The sequence below is a fragment of the Mauremys mutica genome, chromosome 5 (assembly GCF_020497125.1).
Source record: "Mauremys mutica isolate MM-2020 ecotype Southern chromosome 5, ASM2049712v1, whole genome shotgun sequence".
Taxonomy (NCBI): domain Eukaryota; kingdom Metazoa; phylum Chordata; order Testudines; family Geoemydidae; genus Mauremys; species Mauremys mutica.
In genome coordinates, this window is record NC_059076.1 from 111,371,836 (window position 1) to 111,399,164 (window position 27,329).

The window sequence follows — 27,329 nt, forward strand, 5'->3', positions numbered from 1 at the left end:
GCAGGAACTGCTGCTTGACATGGAACTGAACTCAGATTTTCAGTCTGCTTGTCAAATAACTGTAAACTAGACTTCTTCATGAAGAAGCTGATTGAATCTTGATAAGATATTTGGTGGCCTCCAAAATCAGGGGCCAGTGCTCTTAGCTGAAGCAATGTTAGAATCACCAACCACCAGGTTGCCTAGCTCTGACATAGTGCTTTTCATCATTAGATCTCAAAGTGCTTTATAAAAGACATAAATAGGAAGTTGTTATTAAGTATCATGGTCAGAGCTTCATGTTAGGGAATGATTTTAAGATTTTTCTTTCTATTTTGAAGTTTCTTGGTAGTTGGTAGGTTATTCCATGTATTCCTGTATGAAGGATAAGGAAGATGGGATGAAGTGCTGGATCCTCCTTGTTGCAAGCTGAGGCTCATGCAGCGTCATTGCTTTCAGTGCTGCCTGTGTGACGATATAATGCACACTACCATCAATAAGGTCAAGTCCTCAGTGGACCTGCAAGGAAGCAAGACACATGGACTGAAGGGTTGGAACCTGTATGGCCGTGGATCACATGGAATGTATATGGTTGGAATTGAAGAACTCATCTAGTGAACAGCTTAGATTTTGAATTGTTAAATATTTGTTCAAGAGGTTTGTTTTCTGTGATCATCATATTCCAAACACATAGCTCCAAGTCACAATGAGACCTTCTTTCTCTATTTTTCCATTGGTGTCAGTGTTCTTCTGGCAATGGCAATTATGCTGGCAGTGTTTGTCACTGAATCATTGTGTGCTGGTGATGCCACCATCAAGTGTTTGTTTGCTTGAAAGTAGGATATTATAGCGAAATACAGTAAAAAGGATTTATAGAACTGGTATTTTGTTCCATTTAGAGTGAGGTTCTTCTCCAGGAGTGTCTTGAATACTGATTTCAGTTATTTTTCAAGGGCCTTATGAGTTATCCCACATGTCAGAAAGTAATCAGCAAAGTATCTTACTTCCAGGATGCCTTATAGAGCTTGTAGGATTGTGTTCCAGAGCACTTCAGTAGCAAAACATATACTGCATGACCATCTCCTGTGTCCTTATTTTCTAACAGACTTTGGGAACAAATAGCAGAAGAGGAAATGATTATAGCAAGTTCACTTGACAAAGTGATTCATTACCCACAATTATGCCTTTATCCTGGCTATATTATTCATGTGTGTTGCAAACAGGTCCGTGGCTGGTCCTGAACTAATCTGGAGAAATATTTTCTTGATAAAATCCTAAGTGCTGAGACAGTTCAACACTCCAAGTACATCAGTGGCCCAGATAGCAAGTGGGAGAAATTCTGCCCAAGAGAACATCTTTCTCATCTCCTTGGCTCGGGACCTGCTTCTTGTTCCCCACTGCTTTTTAATTAGCTATAACTGCGGATATTGTGTCTTAGTGTATGTCCGCACTGCAATAAAAGACCCACAGCACAGCCGCAGCTGACCCAGGGCAGCTGAATTGGCTCATGGGGCTAAAAATTGCAATGTAGATGCTTGGGTTGGAGCCTTAACTTTGAAACCCTGCAAGGGGGGTGGATCTTAGAGCCAGGGTTCCAGCCCAAGCCCAAACATCTACCCTGAAATCTTTACCCCACACCCAAGACCTGCGAACCTAAGTCAACAGACCTGGGCTCTGAGTTTCAGTGTTGTGAGTTTTTTTTATTGCAATGCAGCCATACCCTTAAGGGCTAGAGGCCTGGAGCCAGCCAACCCTGAACACCTGAGCAGGAATCACCTGATTCTCCTCTAAGAACAGCAGGAAGCTGCAGAGAGTTTTTTCAGGGAGTTCTCAGGAAGAACAGAAGTGAGTACAGAGGCTGCTGGGAGTGAGTAGGCTCCAGCAGAGAAATCTGAAACCTGGGTAGTGAGACAACAGGCAGGGAAGGCCTAGGAGAATGCATGGACTGGAAAACTTTATTTTGAATGTTTGTTAGTTTAATAAAGCAGGAACCCCTGACTGGGGCCTGGAAGCCAAAGCCAGAAGGCTGAGCTCCAGCTAGCAAGGACTGGGAGTAGCCAGCCAGGAAGACCCTGACACCAAGGAAGTTTGGAGCTATGCCAGCTTAATGCTGGAGGGAAGACTTTTGTGTTTATCTTTTTTTAACTTTATCCTATTAAAGGATTTGTAAAAAGCCTCTTTTTAAGTTTGAGTAACCAAGAGGGGAAATTGAGGTGAGGGACTGCTTATAGGACATCACTCAGACCTGCAATTTGGGCATCATCTTCAATTCAGCCCTCTCTCTTAATGCACATATCCAGACTATATCCAAGTCTTCTTGTTAAAACATTTCAAGGATTTAGCCTTATTGGTCTGTACAGACTGCTAGGACTCTTGTTCGGGCCTTCATCACCTCATGCCTTAACTACTATAATCTCATCTTGACATCAGTTACATTGCACCTCCTCAAATCCATTCAAAATGCTGCTGCTAGCACCACCTTTCTGGCTTGTGATTCTGACTATATTACTCCCTCCTTGCTTCTCTCCACTGGCTCTCGTTCTTACACTGCAACAAACAGAAGCTCCTTCTCTTTACCTTTAAGCCCATTCATCATTTAGTCCACCCTATCTGCCAGGTCTACTAGCACATCAAGGCATCAACTCATAAGAACAGCCAGACTGGGGCAGACCAATTTTCCATGTAGCCTAATATCCTGTCTTAGAATCCATCATTTTGTATAGTTGTGATTATGTTTTCCAACGTGCATTACTTTGAACTTAACAACACTGAACTTCATCTGCCATTTTGTTGGCCAGTCACCCAGTTTAGTGAGATCTCTTTGTAACTCTTTGCAGTCAACTTTGGATTTAACTATCTTGCATAATCTTGGATCATCTGTAAACTTTGCCATCTCACTGTTTACCCCATTTTCCAGATCATTTATGAACATGTTGAACAGCAGTGGTCCCAGTGAAGATCCTTGGGGGACCTTTGCTGGGGCACTACTACAGACTAGAGACCAAGTGGATAGGCAGCAGTTCTGCAGAAAAGGACCTGAAGGTTACTGTGGATGAGAAGCTGGATATGAGTTAACAGTGTGTCCTTGTTGCCAAGAAGGCTAATGGCATTTTGGGGTGTATAAGTACGAGCATTGCCAGCAGATCGAGGGACGTGATCATTCCCCTCTATTTGGCATTGGTGCGCCTCATCTGGAGTACTGTGTCCAGTTTTGGGCCCCACACTACAAGCAGGATGTGGAAAAATTGGAAAGAGTCCAACGGAGGGCAACAAAAATGATTAAGGGGATCGAGCACATGACTTATGAGGAGGGGCTGAGGGAACTGGGATTATTTAGTCTGCAGAAGAGAAGAATGAGGGGGGATTTAATAGCTGCTTTCAACTACCTGAAAGGGAATTCCAAAGAGGATGGATCTAGACTCTTCTCAGTGGTACCAGATGACAAAACAAGGAGTAATGGTCTCAAGTTGCAGTGGGGGAGGTTAGGCTGGATATTAGGGAAAAATAATTCACTAGGAGGGTGGTGAAGCACTGGAATGGGTTATCTAGGGAGGTGAATCTCCTTCCTTAAAGGTTTTTAAGGTCAGACTTGACAAAGCCTGGCTGGGATGATTTAGTTGGGGATTTGTCCTGCTTTGAGCAGGGGGTTGGACTAGATGACCTCCTGAGGTCCCATCTATGATTTACCACTTTCCATTGTGAAAACTGACCATTTATTTCCTACCTTTTATTTCATATCTTATAACCAGTTACTGATCCATGAGAAGACCTTCCTGCTCATCCCCTGACTGCACTTACTTTGCTTAAGAGCCTTTTGTGTGTGACCTTGTCAAAAGCTTTCTTAAAGTCCAAGTACACTATATCTATGGGATCACACTTGTACACATGCTTATTTGCACCCTCAAAGTATTCTAACTGATTAGTGAGTCGTGTGTGTTGACTCATGTATTCATCTGATAATTCTGATCTTTATTACAGTTTCAACTAATTTGCCTGATACTGAAGTTAGGCTTACTGGCTTGTAATTGCCAGAATTTCCTCTGGAGAGCTATTTAAAAATTGATGTTACATTAGCTTTCCTTCAGTCATCTGGTATAGAGGCTGATTTAAGTGGTAGGTTACATACTAGTTAGTAGTTCTTCAATTTCATATCTGAGTTCCTTCAGAACTCTTGGTGAATACCATCTGGTTCTGGTTTATCAATTTGTTCTACAACTTCCTCTACTGACACCTTAATCTGGGACAGTTCCTCAGTTTGGCATCCAAAAAGAATGGTTCAGGTGTGGGTATCTCCCTCACATCCTCAGCAGTGAAGACTGATGCAAAGAATTCATTTAGCTTCTCTGCAATGGCCTTATCCTCCTTTAGTGCTCCTTTAGCACCTTGATTGTCCAGTGGCCCCCACTGATTGTTTGACTGGCTTTCCACTTCTGATGTAATTAAAAATATTTTGGTGTTAGTTTTTGTGTATGTTGCTAGTTGCTCTTCATATTCTTTTTTTTTTTTTTTGGCCTGCCTAAAATACTTTTACACTTTACTTGTCAGAATTATGCTCCTTACCTCACTCTGTCAATAATGGTCATTCGCCTGTTTGCTTAATTCTGAAGCACTTCTGCACTTCCATCCATACTGCCCCCTATGCATGGGACGAACTCATAAAACTGTCTGAATTTAATCTCCCTTTAAATTCCTCTTTGAAACCTACCTCTGCTGTAATGCCTACAAATCACTTCCATCTGGTACTGGTTAGGTAAGCACCAAGCTGTGACTTCTCTTCTTCTGCTCTACTCTGTTTTATTTTTCTCTCATCCTCACAACCCAGTTCTTTCCTGTTTGTTTCATCCACCACTTGGTTCCTGTCTGACATGTACACTGTGAACAATCTGGGGCAGAAACTGTCTTCTTTGTTACATGTCTGTACATCACCGAGCATAATGTGGTCCTGCTTTTTGATTGGGTCATCGATTTGCTACTTTTATATAAATAAAAAATACCCCCCCCCACACACACACAATAAAAAAATAAAATAAACAGCAGATAATCATGGAGTGGAAACATGGCATGGTACAGCAATTACCTTATTAATTTTTGTTAGTTTAGGTATTCTGTTTTGCTTTTGATGAACTATAACACTTCAATGGGTCGAGTGTTAGCAAAAATGCTTTAAATTCAGTTATAACATTGTTCAGTATTCAAAACAATGCGGAGGGGAGTAGTCTGAGTTTCTTTTATTCCCTCTTTCTTTTAAGCTGTGTTGACTTTTCATACCAAAATTTTAGCTGTACTACCACTGGCAAGCAGCACATTATTGCGGGTTGAACTTACAACTCTGCTGTGTACTGGGGGATGTGTTCAGGAATTTTGTTGAGCTTCTGATTGGAGCAGTCCACTGTGGTTCCTTCACAGCGGCATTTTTCAGGGCAAGCCAGATCTGCAAAGCAGTCTCCACTTAGTTTTGATCTATAATCTTCGGTGCCTGTGGAAGAGTCAAGGCAAATACAGACACTGAGTCCATAGAGTATGAGATTAATTTCTCATGAGAAAATTAAAATGACAGCTCTGCAATGCAGAGGATAGGTGAATAACTTGAGAAACGTTTGGTAAACTTTGTGCTACTAAACAGACATTAAGGCTTCAAGAGAGGGTTAAAATACAGGGGCTTGAGATATGCTGGAAAAATTTGTGACCAAGTTCATATGATGGGAGAACATTGAAAACATAAGCTTTTCACAGCTGTACTTTCTGCTGATTGTGCTGTCAGCCAATCTTGCCTGGTTTCCATCTAATTACACAAATGCCACTGATTATTACACAATTTATTTTTCTCTCTGTGTGTCAAGATTTAATAGATTCTTGTATGCCATTTCTTTTTTCTCGTTACTCTTTTTGTTGTTCACTGGACTTCATTAACCTTCTATAGTCATTTCTTTTACAGTCCCCAATCCTCCACATAATCTCAAATACATAAGATTCAAAGCCCTATTTTCTCCTTTAATTTAAAAAATGTATAATCCTGACTTAAGCCTCAGCAGCTTGCCATGCTGTAGAAAGCTGCGTGACGTTCCATGGTGCTTGACAGAACCATGTTTTACTCATACCTTGCAACCACATGGTTAGATCAAGCACAACAGAAAATCTCGCTAAATTATCATAACTGCATCCACTAGGCCAAGGACAAGAGCAAGGGAAAAAGAGGAAGGAGTAGGGAAAAGCTACAGAATCTCTTGAAGTTTAATACTTGCTTACATGACATGGCATTCCTATTACAGAATGTCCACTGCCACTGTAACAGTATTACTGTCACAGCTTAACTAAAAAGTACAAGAAATAGACCACATTGCAAGTTTCTTCCACCATTTCGCACAATCAACAGAACAAAAAAAACATCCTATACATATCAGCAGAAAACATCCAGTAAGGAACTGAGGGTGGGTGACAGGGAAAACAGATAGAAGCTCAAAGGACCTGTGGGTTCTTCTTGGACAAAGGTGGAAAGACACTAGTAGAAGAAGGTGCACCAGGGATGGGAAGTACACTGTGATTTAGTTCAGACACTGAACTTTACTTACAGCCAAAATGGTGAACTCCTGAAAAAGTAAAGATAGCCAAGAAGGAAAGAAAGACAGAGTAATCCCAATTAAAATAAAAACATGAAACTAAGCACTCTCACTCTCTTGCCTCAATATTATTTCTTTGATTACAGGATGTTGCAATGAGGCACAATCTTTAGGACAGAGAGAAGAATTTATTTTAAGTGGCATACAAAACTTCAACTGAGCTAAAGGGTAGAGATTAATTATGAACTATTTATAGGATGATGATACTTTTCATGGGTTATAATTTATCTTTTTAAAAATTCTTTTATTACGATAAGATAGAGTAATGCTGCTTTATACAGATGTATGCTAAGCCACTTAAAATAATTAAAAAAAATAATCAAAGAAACTTTGGGGAAACAGTCAAGTGCCATAGAACAAAAGAGGCCTCACATACTGTAATATTTTAGCATCTACTTAGCTTCAAGTAATGTATATGACATAACTACTTGAAATATTTTTATGAACTAATACAAAAGCAGGATTTATTCAAGTTCCTGCTTTATTACAGTTATAACCTTTAGTCTTCAAACATGACTATGTGGGAATACTGTTAAAATAGTTTAAGTGTCTGTGAACCCAGATCTCTCAGCTATAAAAAGTCTACATTCAACCTGCTATAGAAAATGCTGACTTTTTTTAATGATGTTTATCTAAGCATAAAGTGTATCCAACTTTTTTTTTTTAATGGGGCTTTGAGAATTACTTATGAGCAAGAAAAATTCTAACTTGTATGTGCATAATAGTTCAAACTAAATCACATACAATATTTAGGTCAAGATCTCCAAAGTTTGAAGAAATGTTACACATTGTAAACTACGTCCATTAGTTACTTAATAGGAAGAGGATACACCGAAGCCACACTTCAAAAAATAATATTCTCAGAGCTTCCTTATATGTTTCATATTTTAGCAATTACAATTTTAAGTAGGATATTATTTCTTGTAGGTAAATAAATCAGAGTTGTGTGTGACCATGTTATAAATTGCCTGTTAAAGATACTTGCTAGTAAAATGCTTCTAATTTAGAGACAAAAGTCATTTTGGCAATATTGAGTAGAAGTCTCTATGTGTGAGGACTACAGATGTTCTACTCATTATGGAATTCAGGTGGCCAGATAGATTGGGGAAATCAGATCTCCCTCCCCCACTTTAAGTTATTTTAAAATAAGAAGTTTCTACTGCTGCCAGTGATGGCAAACTACCCTCCTTGTCCAGTTTTCTTTTTCCCCTACAAAACTAAGCCAACGTATTAGTAGAAGGACATGAAAAATCTCACACGATCATTCCAGTTTAAAAAGAAAATTGCATGGCAATAAAAGCAAAGCGGTTAAACATACCAGTTTAAAAGGTAATAGGCAAGATCAATCAATAAATCAGTATTTAAAACACTGCAGAAAGACAATATACGTGTAGTGTTTGAAAGACCAAGTGCATTCAATAAGCTACTGTAAATATTTTTCTAGATATTCAACTATGAGAGAAGCTTTTTGTAGTTATACTCTTGTATACTTGGCCAATCAATTAATTATCACCTGTTAGGAACAGAACGTAAGTATTTTTCTATAAAGAAAGCAGTGCACATGTTTGACAGCTAAGGGAAAAGAAACAAATTTCAAAGAGCTAGGGCAATATCATTTTTCCTTTGGCAAGTGTCACAGTATTACAGTACCTGAAAGTGATGTTTACATTTCTGTTTCACCCCAACTCTTAAATTTTGTTTCCTCTTTAACAAAAAGTATTTCTAATGCACAATGTGTGTGAGAGATTTTAAAATGCCTTTAATGAGGAACATCACCATTCTTTTCCTGGCATTCTGTTGAGATTTCATAAAACACAGGAATCACAGGGTCACAGGTGAGCAAGCAATAGTTGCAGATAGACAGCAGGGAACTGCTGGTTTAGAGCATAAAAGCAAAGCAAGAAAGGGTTCATTTTTTGAAGTGGCTTTAAGTTGTACTAGCTCTTTGACAGTAGGAAGATTTTCTGTATTTAAAAGCAGCTCAATGGCTACATTTTAAAAACAGTAGTGTTACAGTAGGTAAGATATACAAGGTAGGTAAAGATGTCAGTTGGAATATATAGTAACAGGTGCAACCTTCTAACTAATGTAAATAAAAGTACGATTTTCATAGGCTATGTGCAGATTTGTGAGACAAAAAAAAGATATCAGGAGCTGCATGCAAAGCCCTTGTATTCAGAAAACAGAACTACTGGTAATCTACACAAGAAAATATATTTATCTACAGAGTATTGACTATATTTAAAACACATGCATCAGTTTCCTAAAGCTATGACAAATTTTGCTTTTGGGTGGGGAGAGGAGAGGGTGTCTGCAGTTAGTCAGGCTTACTGCAGAGCCAAACCTACCTGGAATGAAATACTGTTCTTTAGCTAAATAAAAACAAAGAGAAAAAATAGAAGATGCACCTGAATGTCAGCAAGCAGAGAATGTGTTCTATTAGATTAAGTATGGACTACAGTAAACTGCAGATAATTATGTGAAAAAAGTGTTTTCACAACAAAAGCTGATAAACGACATGTGAATAGTTATAACTATATCCGGAACATGGATAACAAACAGTTTTCTTTTGGTATTTGCACTCAAGGCTGAATAAAATGTAGAATGTGAAATGCACCTGGAACAGCTGGATACCATATGACAGAGGTTAGGGCTTAGAAAAATGTAAGTAGGAAATGGAATAAGATTAGAAAAAAGCAAACAGTAAATTTCAGTATGAGGTAAGCTCCCTGTGTAACATGAATAGGTCATGTTTCCATATTTAGCTGGAAATATTTAGATCTTTCACGTATTCCAAAGCCTTGTGAAACTTTGTTTAAATGATTTATGCTGGTGATCCTTGTAGAGAATAACTCTATCATTTCATTCTGAAGTGCTGTATATTACATTTCTTCGGTTAGATTTAGTGCTAGTTAGATTTAGTGCCAAATGTGTTAACTACACTATATTCCATGATCAAATAATGTGAGCCGCCCATTATTTTCCTCTTTGTTCAGTAGAAGAACAAAAAAAGTTCTGCAATGTTTAATAATTCAGTAGAAAACCAGCTGCTTTTATTAAAACTTCTGTAACCACTGTTTTTTGGCAATAAAAGAGAAATAGCAGCTGAACTAAGCAAATTACCTGAGCAGCGGAATTTCTTGCTTTTGATCTGGCCAATCCTTTTGTTTGCCAGACGGCGGGGGCTGGTGCAACGGGCACCACTGGTCTCAATAGGGTTTGTATGAAGATAATCCGCCAGCCACTTCAGATGGCAATCACAAATAAATGGGTTCTGAGCCAAATGCCTTTCATGAAGGAAAAAAAAAATTTTTTTTACACATTATTTTGCAATTGGTCTCAACTATTCCTGAAATGCTCTTATGTTATAGAAAACAAACATAAATAGAAAGTCTCATTACATACAACACAAATAAAAGTATACATACAAAGTCTGAATTGCACGTAGAGGTGAAAAGGTGCCTTTAGCAATGGTTTGAAGCTTGTTATCATACAAAGAGAGAAGGTTCAGGTTGTGTAGATCTTGGAAAGCATCTACTCGTAGGCAATTTATCTTGTTGGCATTTAATAATCTGTAATATGAAAGACAATTATAAAATAGAAATAATTAGTTTACTGTCACTCAAGCTTCACTGTTGTATCACCAAGAATTCTTTGTATCCATTTGTAACCGGAACAAGAAGGTTATTTTGTTTATTATACAAACCTTAATTAACAAGTGCACAATTTTTTTTTATTGAATTAAAATAACTTATTTAGGTGTTCTGTACTTATTCTGTACCATTCACACATAGGAGTTGAAATGCACTGACTTCTTTAGTAAAATCGCAGCGTTGTGTGTGTTCATGGAATGTATGTGGGTGGTGTTTATCTGAGCAAGGAAATGAGCTTGAGAAATCAAGTATGGGTAAGGAAAATTTTGCCTTTTTCCCAAAATAAGGACTGAACACTGTGTTCATTAGCTAGAAGAGATGTACAATGGCATGCTTAATTACATGTTACTAATCAGCATATGGCCACATTTCCAGAAGTTATAGTAAAAAACTGGTGGCACAGAATAAGTTATAGTCCGGATATATCCTGGATCTGATTTTCTTCTCCATCTCCAAAGACAAACACTTTTTCCCCATCCCTCCCATATTACAAATATAAAAAGATAAAAAGGAAGAGTGTTTTTACAGAAGTCTATTACCTTTTTTAAACAACAAAAAAATTAAGTTTACCATGAAATTCGTTGGATTTTTCAAATCATATCCCTTTTGATTCTTCCTTTTTTTCCATTTATCAGGGTGAATAGTGAAGTTAGTGTGTTCTATGCTTTGAAAAACTGGGTTTTACTGCAATGTAAAGGTGGATTTGTGTCTGAATAGAAGTGTGGTCAAGGGAAGACATGCACTTCAAATAAAATAAGGAAAGGCACTGCAAAATTTATCAGACTATAGTGGAGCTTTCAATTTAGCTTGAATAGAAACAAAGATTTATCTTTGATCTTTCAGTGAATATAATTCTCGGTAACAAACTCCTCTCAGAAGGAAACAAAGGCAAATGCTTTCCTGAGTACTGTATCAGGATCTAAAGATGAAACATCAACCCCAGATGGTGCTATGATTTATATTTTCACATCACTGACTTCCTAGTTTGCCACTTTCTTCCAGAAGTATTTATAGGACACATTTTGCCTATCACATTTCTATAAAGTCTGGGCAAGAAAAGCTTCAAATCAAGTGGGTAGATGTTATTTTCTAAGATCATCAGACTTTACAGCTACAAGCCAGCGATTCCCAGATTCTCCACTGCAGAACATCACTGCTGATTTATGGCTTAGTACACACAATCTATTTTCAGACAGTACTACAACTGCACTGTCAATCCTGCTGAATCTTTTGAGAAAGTTTGATCAACATATCACCATGATGCTCCCCCTGATACTCACTGTTAAATCAAATATTTCTACTGTGATAAATGTAGACTCTCTACTGGTACTCAATATATACCACACCTTCAGCTCAAGGATCTCAAAGCATGTTGCATAGTTATCTGATTTTCACAAGATAGGTTAATGTTATATCCATTTTAATGGTGGGTAAACTGGGACACAGAGTGTATATGACTTGATCAAAGGAACACCTGACAAACAAAAGTCAGAGCCAGGGATAGAATCTAGAAGTCTTGACTCCTCTAGTTTCATCTACTAAAACTAAAATGAATGATTTCACTGCACATCTGATATTGCATATAGGGATAATTTCCTATCCCTTCTTTTCTGGGTACATATCAAAGTTTCAAGTCCCATCCCTTCTCCCACCAGTTAACTCAAAATGAGATAAGCATTAAACAAATACTCACAGCAATTGTAAAGAGAAGAGTCCTTCAAATAGGCCTTTTGGAAGTTCTGTAATTTTGTTTCCATAGAGGACACTGTAACAGAAAAGAATCAATCAAGGTGGCTACTACTAAGGTACAGGTTTTCTGGATCTGACTTGGAAGACAGAAAGAAACTTCTTCTGTCTTCCCTGAAATGATTCTAAATAGAAATAACCAAGACATTTGGGATTTAAAACCAAGACCCCGGCAAGCTCCCCTGTATGGGTGCAGAAATCTGCCCCTACAAAGACCATTGCAGGAAAGGGTGACCAGATGTCCCAATTTTATAGGGACAGTCCTGATTTTGGGGGCTTTTTCTTATACAGGCACCTATTACCCCCCACTCCCATCCCGATTTTTCACACTTGCCCTCTGGTCACCCTATTGCAGGATCAGGGCCCAAGTATCTATTTTAACTAGGTGATAGGAAACTTAGTCTACTGATGAACTGGTCAGTGGGTAATAAAGTATAAGTACTGACAAGACGACTTTCTTCTAAGCAGTTTTTTTTTATGTACCACATGGCTCCAGATAGCAGCCAGTATCACTGACAGAGACAGCCTGATACTAAAGATTTGTGTCTGAATTTGTTTCTCATTGTTGATTCTACAGCAGACACTAAAATAAAACCCCATCATACTCTTTCAGATGTGGAAGAGTTTACCTGCTAATCCCTAACACACTGATCTGCCATATCTCCTAATGAAATATATCACCTTCTTTACTGACACAAGATATAAGTCAAAATGTTCATTTGACTAAGAAAATTAGTTAAAAGGCCAGCAAAAATTATATATTGTACTCAAGGTTTCCAAACTGTAGCTCTGAGACCTACAATGGCACCTTGTGAAGATCCTGGAGGCAACAACTGATGTGCATGTTAAAATAGGTTTGTAAAATAAAAAAAAATCATGCAGCAATAATACTTCCTAGCTTTTGAATTCTTGGCTTTGCAACCTTAAGAAAACAACACAGACTGATAAAATATGCATTATGGTGTATGCACACAGTACAAGAAGAATACTTAGCTCTTTTTCTAGCACTTTTTAATCCAAAGATCTCATTGCATTTTACTAAGAGGGTACATATGACATTCCATTTTATAGATGGGAAAGTAAAGCACAGAAAACCAAAATGATTAGCTGAAGTTCACACACACCATGTCGACTGTAGAGTGGGGAGTAGAACCCGAGTCTTCAACTCCCAGACCAGTGCCTTTTACAAAGAGACCATCTCAGACATGGAAAACCAGAGCGCGTTACATTTAGCCCCTTAAGTTAAGATTTCCTGTAGGTAGCACTTATGCAATATTTTTCTTAACTAAATCACATTATGCTATAATCATTTACCCTTTCAGATCTTCAAAAGTACTATTTGAGGAGAGATTATTTCACAGAGGGCAATCTGTCTACTCTCTAAAATCCGTAACTTGCTAATTTTTGGTTGTAGTTAGAAAAATGAATTACAATTATGATTTTTTTCTTATAACAGCAGAACAGCTGGTTCCACGTACATAGACAATTTCTGATGAAATAATTTGAGAAGCAGCTTGCATAGCATCTTCCTATACAGCTTTAATAGGAGCCAATCTTTTAAAAAAGCAGCTAGAATGGGATGTGTGAAAATAAAATGGATGCTCCTCAGGGGAACAAAAAAAAATCATTATATTTAGAATCCTTTAGAACTGCCAAAGTAGTGGAAGCCCTGTCTGCAATAAAGGAAGTAATTTTAAAGAAACTGTATAAACTTCCATTCCACTTCAAAGTATTTCTGAAGTAACCAATTCTGTGAAAACAAAGTCAAGTAGGAGAAGTAAAACAGTACTTAATTGTAATTAAGGATCAAATGGCAGAAGTTGAAAAAACAAAAGGTTCTGTTTGCTAAGGGATGGAGAGTAAAGTAGCATGAGGCTATCAGTGTTCACTTTGTAAGCTTTGCATGTGAAAACTAAGCTTATTCACAAAACTAATCAGCAGGAATTGTCATAATTTCTGCTAATGATCATGATAAAAAGGAGACAAGCCCACAATTTTCAAAGTGGAACAAATTTAAATCATGAGTTTACTCCAAACAATATTTTTCAATTTAATATGAATGTATATAGCATGAGAAGAGGGGTGTTTTCCATTCCCTGACTGGCTTACTGGTCCAAGTTATCAAAGGATCCTGCTGGGACCTTTTTACATTAGTAGCACATGGATCCTTCTCAAGACCTGAATCTAAGAAATTTTAGCATTCAGCCACAATATGATGTCAAGTTATAGTTCTGACATCTCTGACGTTATCTTACAGCTTTCAAGGGCAAGAAAAATGAAGATTAAATGAGAATTTTGTATGAAGCCAAACGTCTTTAAAAATAGAATACCAAAAATGTTAGAAATTTTGCCTTTCTTTTGAGAAAATCACATTGATACTTACAGTGAATTGAGTGAACGCAGGCCTTGGAAAGCATCTGGAGCTGTCTCAGAGATCTGGTTATTGCTCAGGTCACTAAAATAAGAAATGAGGGTATATTGAATGAATTCTAGCCCATTCCACAGAAAATAACTATTAAAATATTATGTAATTAGCTTTGGTCATTGGAGAAAAGGCTAAACCTAAATATTTAGTTTGGCCTTGTGAGACAAAATTGAAAAATTAGAACATCAAAGCACCAAAATCGCCATATTACACTGAAATACCACATAGTTATATAAAATAAATAGTCATACAAAATGATTACTAGATTTATTTTTAGTATTAATAAAAGGGTTAAATACATTTTATGAAGTAATGTTTGAGTTAGGTTGATATGGCAACAGGACCTTACAGCATCAATGGAATTATGAAATGACAATGGTATGTCATTTCAAAATATGTTCCAAAAAATCTGTTCAGTGATTATTTTCATTATAGTGACACACTATTTCTTTATATATACATTCATATTAGTTAGTATCATTACATTGAATAACCAGCGATTGTTATTAACATGACAAAGGCACTATACGATCTAAGCAATCAGACAGCCATATTAGTTAATCCTCTGGCTGTCAAACACTCTTAAATACTCATACTTTGATGGGAATTTCTTTGTATGACCGTGACCTGTTTTATAAAAATGTTTTTATATAATTCTAAAATATTTTTCACTCACATTCTTCGAAGCTTTTTATATGGTGAGAAAGCTCCAGGAGGGATGACCTTGATTGAATTTTGCTCCAACCGTCTGCAAAGAAAAACAATACCATAAAAATACAAAAATGTAATGCTGAAGAGCAATCTAAAATGTGTATAATTCATGTCAGAATAAATTATCAGAGATGTATTTAATCATAGTTACTTTTCCCTTCTACTGGAGTACAGGTTTATGCCACGAGAATCAGGGTCAGTAATTGTTTTAATTAAAAAAAAAATCAATTTTTGGCTGTATAAACATGTTCTCTTCTTCACATACAGAGTTACAACACTATAAATTACAGGTTGATCTGATCTGACTTTTACCACTTATCTGGAATTTTTGCATAATTCAGTCAAGAAGTACAAATAATTAAACTCTTTCTTCAGATCTAACTTATGTATGTTTAGTAGTCTTACACTTCTTTGAAACTCCAAATACTTGCCAGGGAATCATATTTACACATTAGATGGAGTAAGAGATTTATGTAAACAAGTTAGAAACTTAAGTATCTAAGTTATAGGAAAATCTGAGCAAGAATACTAGCACTGAATAACTGAGATATGCTGGCACTTGCAACATTGCCAGTGTCATGGTTTTGCACGTGAACTGCCAAACAATTTCTTTAAGCTTACTAGGTAACAAGGTTATTTTTATCTTAAGTATCAAGATTGCATGTGTTCACTTCACACTATTGTTTTAACCAATATCGTGCCTAACTTTTTACTCTACATTAACTGCCACTTTCCCATATATGCATAATGATGCGGATGACGATTTGCTGTAGATACAATGCAGAATGTGAACTCGTTTCCCATCTCAGTAGGACAGACTGTAAACAGATTTATTTAGGATCATTAATAGTAGCATCAGGAGTATACATGTGGAAAGATTATGCTGAGGAAGTTCTACTGCCCATTTACTATGAAGTCAAGCAGTTTGCAAGGACTACCAAAACCTTCCTACAGTGGAAGCGACTTGTTTGGAGAACACTGTGTTTTAGGGTTAGAATTCTAGGTACAGTTCTATTTGTAATCATAAAAAAGCTACTACATTTTGATTTGAAAATTTCCATCAGGCACTTGCATCTGTAGGTTCCCAGAGAGTTATAGCATCCGGAAAGGCAAGGCACCATATAAAAATATAAACGGAGGATCCAGGCGAATACATATGAATTGTCAGTTGTTTACTGTCAATTTAAATATAATATGCCAAATTTCTCTCAGCTAATACTATTTAGCTTTCAAAGGAGTTATGACAGGGATGATTTTAGCCCACTAAGTCCAAAATAACCGATAAATAATTGTTTTACGTAATTATTCAAAACTATGTACTGAGAGTTAACTATAAAAAGGAAATGTTTAGATATCTGTACTATGGAACATACAGTCTTAGTAATGGGTTTAAATAGAACGATCCATTTAAAAGTAATAAGATTATAAACTATGGTGATTTTTTTCATATTCTCTGCAACTCTCAGAACTATAGGAAGCTTTGCTTTTCAAAATGAAACTACACAGTCTATTTTGCTGTTTCCCACCACAAAACTATAAACAGCATAGACATTGCAGTTCAAAACCTACCTAATGCGCCTATGAAATAAGGGTCATACTCTCTTTTCACATATAAGCATGCAAGTCCTACTGTAATCCATGGGAGTTGGACATGTGTACCTCAGAGCAATATAAAATAGAAAACTGAAAATCCATTTAACATAAGGAATCTAGGTTTTTTGAATTTACTGCACTGGGTATTTAGAATCACCTGTTGTAAAATTCATGCAGGGATTGTTGGTCAACAAGGCTTCTGAAACCATGATGCAGCACCGTCCACTCATCTGCATCGTGTGGGCTTGACCCACTGTGACATGCTGTACCTCAAAGTAGCACCCATTAACTCCCATATTCATCATTGGTACAGGGTTGTGATATTGCATCCAAAGCATGCCTTGCAAGGTATCATTTGAAAGGTCATGATCTGGTGAAACCCATTGTTCTGTCAAAATATGTATATCATTTTGTGTATTATGTTATGAGATTTTGCTATATGGTTGTTATTGAAATATGTTGTGAGTTTGGGAGATGCCCACTGCTAGCTCTCCAGTGAATAAAAGGGTGGTGACCCACACCCAAGCGGACTTTAAACAACCATTGATCAGCAGAGGAATTGTAAACAAGAGATTTACAATTCTGTAAGGATACGTCCATACTACCCGCCGGATCGGCAGGTAGAAATCGACTTCTCGGAGTTCGATATATCGCGTCTCATCTAGACGCGATATATCGAACTCCGAACGCGCTCCCGTCGACTCCGGAACTCCACCACCGTGAACGGCGGTGGCAGAGTTGACGGGGGAGCCGCGGACTTTGATCCCGCGCCGTGAGGACGGGTAAGTAGTTCGAACTAAGGTAGTTTGACTTCAGCTACGCTATTCGCGTAGCTGAAGTTGCGTACCTTAGTTCGACCCCCCACCCCAGTGTAGACCAGGCTAGGAGACAGTTGTGCAAGCACTATACAATGGGGATTGCTCAACTCTGAGTCAGCAAGGCCCACCAGGGACTTGACAGAGTATAAAATAAGGGGCAGTGGCATCATGAGACCAACTCTCTCCTCCTGCACCCATGAAGAAGGCAACAAAAATGCCGGGAAGATAAAGACTTTGAACTGAGGAGATTGGTCCCAGGCTGAGAAGGAAATTCAGCCAGTGTATGAAGAACTGTAACCTACTTGCAACACCCAGTGGAGTAAGAAAAGCTGTTTGATTAAAAACTTGCTTAGTCTAAAAGTTTAAGATTTAGAATGCATGTTTAATTTTCATTTTCTGAAGTAACTATCCCTGACCTTTATACCTGCCACTTATAATTATGTATAATATTTCTGTAATTAATAAACTTACTTTAACATTTTATTCTTACCAGTGAGTTTCTCCAAAGTGCTTGGCGAATTTGCTCAGATTACATAGGCTAGTGCATATCCACTTTCCTTTAATGAAGTGGAGAACTAATTAATGAGCTTGGATTGTTCAAGAAAAGGACTTGAGCAGTGTAAGATGGTATACTTCTGGGGTGCAAGACAAGGGCTTGGGAGATTTGCTGGTGTTTCCCTGTGTATAGCTGTGTGTGCCTCTGGATGCTGGTGGTTAAGTGATAACAGGGCTTACAGGGGTTTGCTGCTTATCACTGGCAAAGACAGCCCAGGCTGGAGAATTAGTGGGGGCACAGCGGTCCCATACTTCCAGGTTGTACCCCAGGGATCCTGTCACACACATCTTTATTCTCTCATATATGGGGCCCGTTTGATCATCTGAATTGTAAGAATGAGTGAGGAGAAAAAGATGCCGGGGCCAGATGCTTCCCATGCAGCCACCAAGGACAGTTCTAGTTCCCACAAGAGACCCTACCAGCTAGGCCCCATTCCCCTTAATCCCCAGCCCCTCTGTATACTGACACCAGCAATACTTCTTTTTCCTCTCTATCAGGGAAGTGAGCAAGTAAAGACAGGAGGATGAGCCTTTCCTAATCCTCCTAATCACAACCAATGGTGAGAGAAGAGAGACTGAGGAATGGACCAAAGGCAGATAGCAAGCCCCAGGAAAGGCACCAAGACCCTCTTCACATATTCCCAAAGAGCATCCTGGATGTCGTGTATTCTGGTGGGCCCCAGGCAATCATGTGGTTCTGGGCTGTAGTCTATCATGGCTCCCACCAGAGGCTCCTGTGGCACTTGCTGAACATACAGCTAGGCAGCCTCTCGGCCTCCCCATCTGGCTACTCTTTCCCCCAATGCCACGTGGAGCTCAGCAGAGAAGAGGCAGCACAGTGCCACTGCACTGACAGGAGAGGTGAGGGGCTACAGTGGGTAAGTGGGAGGGAAAACAAGGAACTAGTGGTATGAAACGGGGAGTACAGAGGAACTGTTGGAGGATGGAATGGCAAAAGCTGTTGGGGGACAGGGAAGGGGAGGTGAGAGGCTACCTGAAGGAAAGATGGGGATAGGGGCTGCTGAGGAAGCTAAAAGGAAGCAGTTGTTATGGAGAGCAGTGGCTAATGGGGGAACAGAATGAGGGTGATGGGAGCTAATGGCTAATACAGGGGACATGAGTTAATGGAACCAATGTCATCCCAAGACAATCTTCACTTTGCACTCCCAGGTTCCCTTCTGCCCAGCAACCATACCCCCTTTCAGACTACCCTGGTTACCCTGTAGCTCCCTGACAAGCTGCCTGTGGTTTCGCACAAGCCTCTGCCCCCCTTCTTTTGCAAAGAATAAAGGTCCTGTCATCTGGAATACTGTGTGCAATTCTGGTCTCCCATGTTTAAGAAAGGTTAATTGAAATTGGAAGAGGTGCAAAGTAGAGCTACTAGGATGATCTGAGGAATGGAAAACCTACCTTATGAGAGGAGACTCAAAGAACGTGGCTTGTTTAGCCTAACCAAATAATGGCAGAGGGGAGATATGATTGCTCTCTATAAATACATTAGAGGAATAAATACCAGGGCAGGAGAGGAGTTATTTAAGTTAAACACCACTGTGGACACAAGAACAAATGGATATAAACTGGCCATCTACAAGTTTAGGTTTAAAATTAGATGAAGGTTTCTAACCATCAGAGGAGTGAAGTTCTGGAACAGCCTTCCAAGAAGAGCAGTGGGGGCAAAAAACCTAACTGGCTTCAAGACTGAGCTTGATACGTTCATGAAGGGGATGGTATGAGAGTGCCTACAATGCCATGTAGCTGATCTGCGACTGCTAGCAGCATAACTATCTAACTGATTGCCATATTTGGGGTTGGGAACGAATTTCCTCCAAAGTCAGATTGGCAGAGAACCAGGGGGAGTTTGCCTACTTCTGCAGCATGGGGCACAAGTCACTTGCAGGTTTAAACTAGTGTAAATGGTGCATTCTCTGTAAATTGAAGTCTTTAAACCAGGATCTGAGGGCTTCAGTAACTGAGCCAGAGATTAGGGGGCTATTACAGGAGTGGGTGGGTGAGGTTCTGTGACCTGCAATGTGCAGGAGGTCAGACTGGATGATCATGATGGTCCCTTCTGACCTTAAAGTCTAAGTCTGTCCTTCATACCCGCTCCCACTAGATGGGGGAACCGTGTAAAGAAATCTAGTCTCAATCCAACACCTTTCATCAGCACTAAATCCACATAGTGTTTCAAAAAATGATGTTCTTGAAGCATGTAATTGGCTAATTAAATAATTTGCATAAAATGTCACACAAAGTTACAGAAAACTTTGTAGCTACTCTCCTGATTTTGCCCTGACTCTGGTACCTCCTTTCTGAATGACAGTCATTTCTTTATAGAGCCTGCCAGTCACATGCTACCTCTTGGTCACCTGGACTGTCCAGGGGAACAATGCTGTCCAAAATTCCCTTGCCTTAAAGGGCCAAGCCCCAATAAAAGGTACACTGATTTAACTGCTCTTAAAGGGGCGTGAATGCTGAGTTACAATTATATTATTTTATCCTAATATGTATTACCTTGCATGTGTCAACACTGTACTTAATCAATCATTGTATTATGAATTCAAGATTCCTCTGAAGTTCCTAAATTTTCTGTTTTAATTAATCTAAACAATCTTGCGTTATCCGCAAATTTTGTCACCTCACTACTCAACTCTTTTCTAGGTTATTAATAAATATTTTTAACATTGGTATAGAAACCTGTGGCATAAGACTTAACTTTTTGCCGTGATGAAAACTGACTGTTTATTCCTATTCTTTATTTACCTCTCTGTTAACCCTTTTCACACCTATGACATGTATTCTGATTAAGTTCAGGACTATTTAATTTTCTTAATAACTTCATGGGTTTAGCCTAAAGGTTTTAATATATTGAGTAAACTTAGATTCTTGCACATGTGTGGCAGTGAATAGTCTGTGTTACACACCTATCCTGCTGATCCATCCTGAGTGTGAGTCTCAGCTATAGATTATGGCTCATTAACTCAAACTCTAGAGATTGATGCCTTAGGTCTGATGGTCCCCAGTGTCAGCCAAGATGATGACCATCACATATGAACTGCTTATCTTCATCTTAACCACTCTGTATTTTTGTAGACTACCTCTGACCACTCTTGATTTTCCAGGAATGGTCAGATGTCTGGCTAATACATTATAAATCAATTAAGATTCCACAAAGATGAATCAGCTTATCAAAAAGCAGCAACAGGAAATTGCGGTAAAACAGTTTCTTACTAATCAGAGGATTATATATATAAATCTTTTCAGGTAACAGTAAAATCCTTCAGCCTCCGCATATAATATATTCAGACCTCTTGGTTTCAAAGTACAATACATTAGTACTACAATGTGTTATAATAATTCTGGTCCAAGTTGGTATGCTATTTATGTGGTTGTTCATGCTATTTGAGAATATATGAAATGTTGACATATATTCATAGGGAATAAATAATCTCTTTAAACCTACCCATCTGTTCCTTACAAACATACATACAAAAACCACCCCCACCATAGTTGGATAATACATTGTTTTATGACAAATTGTAACTGATGAGAATAGTGTAATTATGCAAGAATAGAAAAACATTAGAAGAAGCTCCATATAAGTTTGTAGAGAAAGACTATATGATACTAATAGACAATATGTAATCATTATTATTATTAAACATTGTATCATAAGGCAGGCACGTAACTGTGATATTCTGACCTTTCAGTGTTTATCTGGGTGAAATTGATATTATTACAACTATTTTCAAAAAAATAATTATCCTATTTAAGCAGATCTGATAAAACATCTAGGCCCAATAAGGTGTGCATCAGATACTTAGCCTAACTGAATATTTCTGCATTGCTATTTGATTTCTGCCTTGCTTATTAATTCAACATTGTGTAGTTTAATGTTTTTGTAGTTTGTTATGGCAAGTAAGAATGACATATTAAATTTACCACTACACAATTTTGTCCACAAAATATACTGCTCTAAAAATAGAAAAAGTTCTACAGCAGACTAATAAAGTACCAAGTTACCAGTGTATGTAAGAAAATAAGCTCCATGTCAGTTTTACCAAATGCTTCCTTTTAGTAGAAAATTTACAGTCTGATGCACAGTCTGATGTATGGTCTGATTTACAGACTCAGTATGTAGTGCTGGGATAAACTTACAAGGATAAAGGATTTGTTATAGTAGGATCATCTAAATATGCCTTTTATTACCTTCAACTAATGTGTACACTCTAAACACACATCACATTTCAGAAAAAGAGGTTAGTACAAGAAAGAAAAAATGTTAAATCAGATTATATAAATACAGAAGAAAAATCTTTTATACCCCCATGTTGTCCATAAAGCAAGCAAATCAAATTCATGTTTTCAAGCTTTGTTATCCTCTAATCTCCTCCTTTATCTGCCTAGAATCAGATGAATTTTACACAGTGCAAATTTGCATCCACCATTCTGTGAAAAATTTAATTAGATACATTCCAGGGTCACAAAGCACAGATAGAGTAATATCTCAAGGAAATTTGCATCCTTCTGATAAAACCCACAGTAATTAAAAACACTTCTTTATATTTCTGCCTCATATTAAATTAAATATTTTGAATTTCTGAATACAACTGTGCTTAGTTAGCTAGGGCTGAAAAAACAACTACATAATGTTTATAAACCACATGGCTCAGCCTAAAGTGCTATACTTCAGGAGTGCAAAATCTTGCGAGAATCTGTAATGTTCTATATAGATGTTATATCAAATGTCTTAAAATAGCTCCTCCTACCTGAACCTCAAAATACCTTTTTTCATTTTATGAGAAGTGATTACATATGCATCACAAAACAGTGGCTGTGGTCTCTCCTTCAAAAGCCACAGCCAATGCTAGCAGCATATTAAATAAGATAAGATAATGGACTATAGTTAAGTAAATGCGTCATCAATTATTGGACTCTCTCAGAAAGACTGCTTATCATATAAGAAGATCTCCTTATAAAACCTTTACCACCACAAAAACAATCATTAATGTTCATGGCATTCTCTCTCTTTTTTTTGGTTGCGGTTTCTCTACAATGAAACCTTGCTTTTGATTATCAAGTTGCTAATCTGCTTGAAATACCTTTTCAAAGACTATTCCCTATTTACTTCTATCCAAGAAATATACTGTGAAGCGTTCTACCCACTCCTCCAAATCCTTTGCCCACCACTACATATACAAACTAACTTCAGTACCCACTTTTATTCTAGACTATGGAGGTACTCTCTGCAGCTGCAATTTCCAACCTAATCAAATCAAATTATGCTCCTGATGAGTAGATGGCTCCTTCTCTCTTGCACCCCAGAGAGCTGTACCATTGTAATATGCAAATTACTTAACACATTTCAATGGGAGGTTCTTATGTCCTCTAAACTTATAGCACACAGGATAAGTGAATAGCTCATTAGTGCTTGACAACTTGAAGAGACAGACAACAAGTACATTTAAAACTACTCTTTCAAGCTTATTTTCTGGTTAACCTTTGTTTCCATCTAAATCTAAAATACAGAATGTATTTAGATGCTCCTCTAGAAAAAAGGCATTTTTCTGAATAAACATTTTTGTTCTAAGTTGTGCAGATGGATTACATAAAACACTAAGCCTGTTCACTAGAACCTGGGGAAGGGTGGACAATTTATACTGTACAGACATATGCCATACCTATATGCTTATCACGTGACCAGCAACAGATCTCAAAATTGATTTACTAATGATAAAATATATTATAGTGCTTAAGAAAACAAATAGTTGTAGCTTTAAATATCATATGCAGAAATAAATTATTCACATAATTGCTTTCAAAATTCAGCTAGTCACATTTTCATTGAGCAAATCAGGTCAGGGTTAGTGGCTTCAGCATTTCATTGATCTAAACTGTTTAATTTCAGCACTTCCTCATGTACAAGAAGGTGGCAAGAAGAAAGTCAAGAAACCCCAGAAGAATTTTTACAACACACAACTTCTTCTAAGTTGCTTGATGAGTCTAATGTATTGCACAGATGCTGATTATACATGGTAATAAAACTGACAGCTCTTCTTTGCATTTCCCCCATCTGCTTTTAAAGTAAATGGCAAAAACAGCTGTCAGAGAACAGAAAATAGATTTCAATGATGGGATTCACTGCAGCTCCTGAAGCTAAAGAATTGCTGTACATAGCCAACACATCTCTCATCATACATAACATCTGCCAGTCTTTTGAGAAAGAGGAAGCAGTAATACTGGCTTTGTTGGGATGATTTAGTTGGGGTTGGTCCTGCTTTGAGCAGGGGGTTGGACTAGATGGCCTCCTGAGGTCTCTTCCAACCCTAATATTCTATGATTCTCTCTTTGCTTTAGGGAGCCTTCAAGCTCAGAGTCTTTCCCCCTCCCCCAACAACTGCACCTCCAAAGTGCTTGTGTCTATAGCTTGTGTCAACTTTAGCAGCAAAGAATTTCACTGGAATCATCCATGTCCAACACAACAAAAGGTAGAAGTACTGTATTACTTGCACTTTACAATTCCAGACAATTCCAGTTATGTGTGTTTAATAAATCTGGTTGACAGTTTGCTAAATATTTGAATATAAGGAATGATTGTTAACTTGGTCCTACAGCTTGCCAAACTGTCAACATCCACTCTATTCATTCCATCAAATACTTCTTCAGGGGATTGATTATAAATGATAAAATGCAGCTAGAGAGACTTGTATCACAGAAAGTGATGAGCTCTCCTTATAAAGCTACTAAACAATTTTCTCTACTCAGAAGCAAGCCCTAGTCCTGAATTTGTTCAGTCTTTTCATTATGGGGAAGGTCATCTCATATTCTTATCTTTACTGCAGCATTATTGCTGAGATGCTTTCAGTTCACTGCTTTTTATGAATTCAGTTTGTGGTTTAAATGCACAGCTTGGTAAAGGAGTGCTAGACCAGAGATCATGCAAGGTGGCAGAGATCATACAAGGTGGTCAAAGGGATAGGAAAAATGAAATTTGTCACATGGCTATGCAGTTTATCATCTCCCTTCTCACCATACATATGTAATTATACTGCTATTGGAATGTTATGTCCAGTCTGGTGTCCACAGTTCAAGAATGATGTTGATAAATTGGAAAAGATTCAAAGAAGAGCCATGAGAATGATTAAAGGATTAGAAAACATGCCTTATAGTGAAAGACTCAAGAAGCTCAATCTGTTTACCTTATCAAAGGGAAGGTTAAGGGGTAACTTGATCGCAGTCTATAACAATCTACATGAGGAACACAAATATAATAAGGCGGCTCTTTGATCTACCAACAGTGTAACAAGATCCAGTGTCTGGAAAATGAAGTTAGACAAATTCAGACTAGAAATAAGGCACAAAGGTAAATAGTCTCTTCAAAGGGGTCTGGGCTTCTAGCGCCCTATGTTGTCCAAGGGACCCAGGTTGAGCAACCTGGGCTCTAAAAAAGGAAACATAGTAAAGATGGTCCCTCTTCTTTTTTCAGAGGGTCCAGGCGGCAAATGTTCTTCAGCTGCTTTCCTGTTAAGCAGCCCCTGCTGTGTGGGGCTAGAGAGGTCTGTGCTCTAGCTCTACCTCCCTCTGAGTGCCACCCTACAGTGGGCATGGATCCTCCCATTTAAAGAGCTGTCCCTCTCCAGACTTGACATGCTTCATAGGTTGCATGAACGGGGAGGCTGCCCTGGATGCCAAACTGCTGTGCCTCTCTCCCTTTTTCCCCCACTGATTGACTGGCTGTGGGTGTGTTTGGTTTTGTGCATTTTCGCTCTGCTGATTGGCTGGTCATTTACCCCAATGCCTCTCAGCTGCTCAGAGGGTGGAGAAGGTGGGAAGAGAAGGGCACTGACATCACAGAGCCATTTCTGCTCACAGGTACACAGGGTTTGGGCTGATTGAGTCCAGAGGAGCTCTTTAACCCCTTCCTGACTGGGGTGGTAACGTATCCCACCACAACTAAGGAATTCGTTCCAGTGGTTAATTATCCTCATTATTTCTTCTACTCTGAATTTATTTAGCTTTAGCTTCCAGGCACTGGATCTTGTTATGCCTTTGTCTGCTGGATTAAGGACCACTCTATTATGCAAATAATCTTCTTCTTACATAGTAATTTAAAGACCTTAATCAAGGACTTGGACCCAAAGTCACAGTACCCCAGGGGGTGAAGAGTCTGAGCCTGAGTCAAGCCGAGACCCAGGGTTCAAGCCCAAGGGCTTTGCATTGTAGACAGCCCCACTGTAAGTGTGCTCTGGGAATCTGCCAAAAATATCCCGCAATCCAACATTCTTTGTCCTCTAGACAGTCAAGTTTTCCCATGCTGCACCAAGAACAAAGAGATAGAGTGGCCACATATTGAGATGGTGATAGGAAGTCTGGGATATGGGTGGTTGGACTTGGGCCTGCATAATGTAGTGCAGACACTGGAGCCCCAGGTTAGGACCCACATTAAGCAATTCCTAACCTGGGATTACAAATGAATGTAGACGCTCAAACCCTAGATTAACAAACCCAGGGTCTGCTAACTCAAGTTCTACTAAACCTGGGTTTATATTGCAGTGTAAACACACCCACAGAAATGTAGGGCTTGAAGGGGCCTTGAGGGTATGTCTACACAGCAAAGAAAAACCCACAGCTGGCCTGTGCCAGCTGACTCAGGTTCGCAGGGCTTGGGCTGCAGGGCTGTTTCATTGCTTGGGCTGGGCTGGAACTTAGCTTGAATATAGGAGGTTGACCCTGTGCAATCCTTGCTGAAAATCCTTAGAGACTGAACTCTGGGTCTTCATCTACTTTTCTATGGGAGTTGGGGAGTGGGGGTTTAGGCACTGGAGAAGGGCAATGAAGTGAACTCTAGCCCACACAAAGGTTACAAATTGCATGAACAGCAAGAGCCTTATAAGCTTCCTTACTCATAGTCTCAGCAATTCTTTTCCTCTCAGCAGCACTGAGAGGGGATCCTTCAAAGTCACGTGGCAGTATGACACCATCTCTCTTTTTAGTTGCAGCTGCTGAAACCTGGGTTGGCACTGGTTTTATCCACTCAACTCTTGCCCCTTCACGACGACAGAGTGAGATTTCAATATGACATCCTTCCTTGTTAAGTTTTTGACATGTACTCCTATTCTCATATTGGCGCCAGTGACTTTAACAAATTGAGGAAAAACCGCTAGCCCACTGGGTCCAATTGCGACACCTGGATCTTCCAGCATTACAGCAGTCTTCAATTCATTCACAGCAAACT

At 38.6% G+C, this 27,329-nt stretch overlaps 1 protein-coding gene across 7 annotated transcripts in view; it reads right to left on the bottom strand.

The window, feature by feature from the left end:
* The window catches only part of SLIT2 (slit guidance ligand 2), a 421,334-nt gene that overhangs the window by 94,081 nt on the left and 299,924 nt on the right, over positions 1–27,329 (bottom strand). For all 7 annotated transcript variants that reach the window (XM_045019040.1, XM_045019039.1, XM_045019036.1 and 4 more), the window contains 6 exons: positions 15,097–15,168; positions 14,379–14,450; positions 11,943–12,014; positions 10,025–10,168; positions 9,720–9,883; positions 5,305–5,455 (listed from right to left, as the gene is read on the bottom strand). In XM_045019040.1, coding sequence (XP_044874975.1) covers positions 5,305–5,455; positions 9,720–9,883; positions 10,025–10,168; positions 11,943–12,014; positions 14,379–14,450; positions 15,097–15,168 — 675 coding nt within the window. The remainder of the gene's footprint in view (positions 1–5,304; positions 5,456–9,719; positions 9,884–10,024; positions 10,169–11,942; positions 12,015–14,378; positions 14,451–15,096; positions 15,169–27,329) is intronic.